The following is a 6,000-nucleotide window of genomic DNA, read 5'->3' on the forward strand; positions in this document are numbered from 1 at the left end:
CATTAGGATATAGAATAAGGTACTAGACTAGTGACGTGCAGTGGGATTGCAGCTGACAACCAGTGACAGCTTTCCTGGATAACAGTTGTAAACAGCTCACTTCTGCTGTTTTTCAAAACCAAAAGTACATCTTCTATGTGGTACCAAATGAAAAGGAAGAGCGGGATATCGAGTGTTTCTACAAAACCATCACTGATACAGAGAGGTCTGCTACATATTGCATATCTGACCTTACTGAGACATGTACTTGATTCCTGTTTTCAAAGACACCAAAAGCAATAGCATGCTTTGTTGAAGTACATACATATACATTGCATTTCTATTCTGATGTAGATTAGGACATTACAAGGGACAGAAAGATGTGGCAAATATAATTATCCCAATGATAAACCTTCCAGATGTAAAATGTGTAGCTACTGTACAGTCACCCCCTCCCCCATCATGTGCCCCAAAAACATTATTACTATGAACATTATATTTCCACAAAGTATAACTAGATGTGCAGCTGCTATGAGAAATCCAGCATTTCCAAGTTAACCAGTGAGTTGCCATATCGCTTCTAAACTGCAGAACAACGAGTGAAGAAACTGCTAGCAAATGAGTCACAATTTACAATCAAATCTAGTAACGACATTCAATTAGTACAGGAAAACAATAGGCAATTCCACAGGCAATAGCAATTGCTTGTAATTTTAGCTCCAATGATTTGTGAGAAATCAGAACAGTACTGTACCTGCACACAATATTAGAGGTAGAGACTTACCACCATGAAGTAGTTGCTTCATGTGTTAATAGCAGCAAGATGACAGGAGCAACAAACCAGACGTCCAGGACCAAGGTGTTCATATTAATAGACCCTCACTGCATATCAATATTAGCACAGAAAATCCCATGAGAAATCAGGAAAAAGGTTACTACTTCAGCATTACATATACATTCAAAGACGTCATTTAAATGAGTCTTGTATGCATCCCAAGCATACAGGTCTTTGTCAGACACTGATCAGCTGCTATGATGTTAAATTAAAAAGTATGGAGAAAGATAACTTGGAACATTCTCAAATGACTTCAGCTCTGTCTCAGAATCATATGGTGAGAGGGAAGGAAAATGAGAGGTGAGCTTATTTCATCTCTCCTGTGCAGTGCAAGTACCGTACTGGAGCTGATGGACGTTGCTTGCAGAATGGGTGGGTTTATATTACTGATGGTTTGAATGATGTCAAAAGACAAGTGGGGTTAGAGAAGGGAGGGCTTTGAGTAACACCTTTGAGTGACAATGAATCACTAAGTCACCTCTCAGCAACATGAAACCCAAACAGTATATGATCAAACATAAGTGTATGAAAATATTATATTAATATGATCCATGTGTCTGTTCTTTAAACTATAGTCCAGAGTTTTACAGTTTGAAATATTACATTTTCAGTGCTCACATTCTTTTAAATGTCAAGTCATGCAAAAGTAGATAAGAAACTTGTGATACTCTAAATCAGCATTATAAATAAAGTGCATGCCTCTGCTGCTGAAATTCTGCCTGCACGGCCAAGAAGAAACCAATTAAATTCAAGATCATTGGTAACATTGCAAAGACTTCAGATCATTTTCATGTATTGTACATTCATCACACTCTCCCTGTTAAATATTCATCATGGTCACAAACTAATGCTAATAGGAAGCATTCTGGTTTTTATAGAAGACATGTAAAACATTGCAAGCCAGGCATTTAACATGAATCATTCTTAACATTTATAACCTTAACCTTCAAGAACATATTATATATATATATATATATATATATATATATATATATATATATATATATATATATATATATATATATATATATATATTAGGGCGGAATGAAAAAACTGAAATTGAGAAATTCAAAATCGGCTAGTGTGGGAAAGTTGTAACTTGACCTGAATAAAAAACGTGCAAAAGCTTTTTGATCTGAGTCAACATCTTCTGTTCTGGCAAGAGGCCTGAAGTTTCACTTTTTTGGTGAAAATGCCGAAAACTGAGAAGATGCTCCGATCTAGTTAAAATTATGTCATGATGTCTTAAGGCCCCCTTACATTTGTCCGACTTGTCATAACGACAAGTCGGACCCGATTGTCCCAGCAGCTCCCCGGGAGGGATCACATGCGATGGCACTTCATGTGCCAAGTTTTGCATGTGATAAATCGCATGCGATTTATCACATGCCACTCCCGGGGAGCTGCAGGGACAATGGGAGCGGGGGACAGCAGCAGGAATATGCCCGCAAACAGAGAGTGGGCAGGGGGGGGGGGGGTCGGGGTGCAGGGAGCCGGGCAGGAAGCCGCTGGGCAGGGAGCAGGGGGGGCGGCGGCGCAGAGCACCAGGGAGCCGGGCAGGAGAACACGATGCAGCAGCAGCACTTCCAAAAAAAAAGAAAAACCCCATACAAACGAATAGGAAGCCATTGATTGGCTGAGACCTCTCTCAGCCAATGAGCGATTGGCTGAGAGAGGTCTCAGCCAATCGCTAATTGGCTGAGAGAGGTCTCAGCCAATCACTGATTGGCTGAGAGAGGTCTCAGCCAATGAATGGCTTCCTATGCGTTTGTATGGCCCTTTTTTTTTTGAAGTGCTGCTGCTGCAGCGTCTTCTCCTGCCCGGCTCCCTGGTACTCTGCGCCGCCCCCCCTGCTCCCACTGATGCTGCCCGGCTCCCTGCGCCTGACTCTGGTAGGTCCCCTGTTGTGGGGGAGCACGGCTCCGGGCAGCACATAAGATTTAGCAAATCTTATGTGCAGCCCGTCCGACCTCCCATCTCCGATCCGATGCGCACGGGGCCGCGCATCGGGTCGGAGGGGATGTCACCATATGCGATTTGGGACGATTTCACGGCCCGATTCATCCGAATCGGGCAAAATCGTGCCCAAATCGCATAATGTAAGGGGGCCTTTAGAGTGGTTTATTAATATACTTTAGCTTAGTACAAGAGAGTATGAGCTTGTCCTAGTGCAAAGTGACTGACTTTGGCGGGAGAAAAAATCCCTGATAAAGGACCCATTTTCATGGGTTAGTGATATTTAAAATGATAAACAGTTTATACTGTTACTTGTAATACTTATTGTAACAATTACTGTTTTTCAATAACAGACTGCAACAGTTACTGTTTTTCAATAACAGACTGCAACAGTTATTTCTTATTAGCAAGATCTGACAACTTATTGATAAGACACAATGGGGCAGATGTATGAAAGATTGTTATGGGGAAGAAGGGGTTATGTGCACTGATGCTGCTACTCCCCATGATGGAGTCAGCCTGCGGTAAAGGACAGGGGTGCTATGCGCCCCTGTCCCTTATCGGTGCTGCTATCTAAATGATAGCAGGCCGAATGTATGAACGGTCAGCGTCGCTGACCGTTCCGCATGATGCACTGTCTCCTGTCCCCCGGCTGGCTCGAAGGTGCATGCGCGGGATCTCGCTGCTCACACGAGATCTCCAGCGCAGCCCAGAGCTAACAGCAGGGACAGCACTGTCCCTGCTGTTTAGATAGGACTTCACCATCATTTAGATAGCAGCACTGATAGGGACAGGGGCGCATAGCACCCCTGTCCTTTACCACACGCTGACTCCATCATACATGGGGAGAAGCAGAATCAGTGCACATAACCCCTTTTCCCCCATAACGATCTTTCATACATCTGTCCCATTGTGTCTTATCAATAAGAGTGTCTGGTTGTCAGATCTTGCTAATAAGAAATAACTGTTGCAGTCGGTTATTGAAAAACAGTAACTGTTACAATAAGTATTACAAGTAACAGTGTAAACTGTTTAATGTACCATTTTAAATATCACTAAACATTAGATGTATTTATTACATCATAATACACTTCAACGTATTTAACTGTTAAGATATTGGCTTATCTTTGGCATAACTATATGCCGTAATGCAGTCTTTTCATGTTCCCAGCATAGGGGATGCAAAACAGTTTTTCAGACCAATTCATGTTTAAAATAAACTGCCACAAGTAAAGACAATAAACAGAAGTGTTTTAAATCCTGCACTTAAAGAACAGAGTGTAATGCATTTTTACTGAACTTACTGGAGCATTCAGTAAAGAGTTTTTTGGACATTAGAAGACACATAGGGCCTTATTCTAGTTCACTCTTTCTGACAAAATCCTTCTTAGATGGACACAACCATGTGCACTGCAGGGGGCAGCTGTAACATGTGCAGAGATAATTAGATTTGGTGGGGTTTTACTTCAAAGTGAATCTATATTGCAGTGTAAAAATTAAGCAGCCAGAATTTACCCTGCACAGAAACAAAATAACTCACCCAAATCAAATGCTCTCTGCCCATTTTACATCTGCCCCCCTGCAGTGCACATGGTTTTGTCCATCTAAGAAGGATTTTGTCAGAAAGAGCGTTACTAGAATAAGGCCCATAGGTTCACTATTCTATAAAAGGCAAACAAAAGGAATTTACCCTGTTTTTTCCCCACCAAGTTTCTTTTCTTGATCACATCAATTACAGAGCATCCCCCCCCACCCCCCCCCCCCCCCCAAAAAAAACACGTTTTGGTGAAAACACCATATTCACAATTGAAACCATGAAAATGGGTCATTTATCAGGGATTTTTTCTCCCACCAAAGTCAGTCACTGCACTAGGACAAGCTCCTACCCTCTTTTACAAAGCTAAAGTATATTAATAAACCACTCTAAGACATCATGACATAATTTTAACTAGATCGGAGCATCTTCACAGTTTTCGTAATTTTCACCAAAAAGGGAAAACTTTAGGCCTCTTGCCAGAACAGAAGATGACTCAGATCAAAAAGCTTTTGCACATTTCTTATTCAGGTCAAGTCACAACTTTCCCACAATAACCAATTTAGAATTTCTCAATTTCAGTTTTTTCACTCCGCCCTAATATATTTATATATCTGTGGTGGACTTTATGTGAGAATACAGAAGTTTGTACAGTTGCCACTAAAGTACTTCCATTTATGAAGAAGAAACAGTGGGCAAGTGTATTAAATGTAGCCATTAGACCAGGGGTGTCCAAACTTTTTGCGACGAGGGCCAGATTTGTTGAGGTTAAAATGTGTGGGGGCCGACCATTCAGCCTGACATTCTTTGAATCATTAACCATTCAGCCTGACATTCTTTTAATCATTAATCACATCAGAATGGTCCCCCACTCTGCCCCCATTCACTTTATGTCCTCCAGCCTGCCCCTTCACTGTATATTCCCTAGACTGCCCCCCTTCTCTGTATTTCCTTCAGCCTGCTCCCATTCACTGTATGTCCCCCACTCTGCCCCCTGCACATTATATTCTCCTGTCTGACCATCCTTCTCTATATGTCCCCCAGCCTGCCCCTCCTTCACTTTATGCCCCCCTCCCCATTCACTGTATGTTCCCCACTCTGCACCCATTCAATCTGTCCCCTAGCTTGCCCCCCTTCTCTGAATGTCCATCACTGCCTCCATTCACTGTATGTCCCCAAGCCTAACCCTCCTTCACTGTATGTTTCCCATTCACTGTCCCCCACTCTGTCCCCATTCACTTTTTGTCCCCCAGCCTGCCCCCCCCTTCTCTGAATGGTCATCACTGCCTCCATTCACTCTATGTCCCCCACTCTGCCCCCACTGACTGTATGTCCCCCTGCCTGCCCTCTCCCTTCTCTGTATGTTTCTCAGCCCCTTGTGTGAGCCACAGAATGGAGAGGCAAAGCAGGCACTGCAAGGACAGGAGATGCTTGGGCTCCCGCTGCTGCCCTACTCCGCTCTGCATGTTACTGGAGCAAGCTTCCCCCTTGCTGCACCCCCTCCCCACACACTCCTGTCACAGTGATTGCGGAAGAGGGTGATATATGATTGCAGCAGTGGGGGTTGGACGCACACTCACCTGAAAGACGCCAAACACATCTCACTGTGGCTGCCGGCACCTCCTCACTGCTGAAGGCAGCAAGGCAAAGGCGCGCTCGCTGGGACCCCTTCTTTATTGTTGTGTGCTGTGCATCC

At 43.5% G+C, this 6,000-nt stretch overlaps 1 protein-coding gene across 1 annotated transcript in view; it reads right to left on the reverse strand.

Moving 5' to 3' along the window:
* WNT2 (Wnt family member 2) overlaps nt 1-1,153 on the reverse strand; it is an 86,968-nt gene extending 85,815 nt beyond the window's left edge. Inside the window, exon 1 of the mRNA XM_083182803.1 lies at nt 764-1,153. Coding sequence (XP_083038929.1) covers nt 764-846 — 83 coding nt within the window. The 5' untranslated portion in view covers nt 847-1,153. The remainder of the gene's footprint in view (nt 1-763) is intronic.
* Between the last annotated feature and the right edge of the window lie 4,847 nt (nt 1,154-6,000).

The sequence above is a fragment of the Crinia signifera genome, chromosome 4, assembly GCF_055691185.1.
Source record: "Crinia signifera chromosome 4, ASM5569118v1, whole genome shotgun sequence".
In the NCBI taxonomy this organism is placed as follows: domain Eukaryota; kingdom Metazoa; phylum Chordata; class Amphibia; order Anura; family Myobatrachidae; genus Crinia; species Crinia signifera.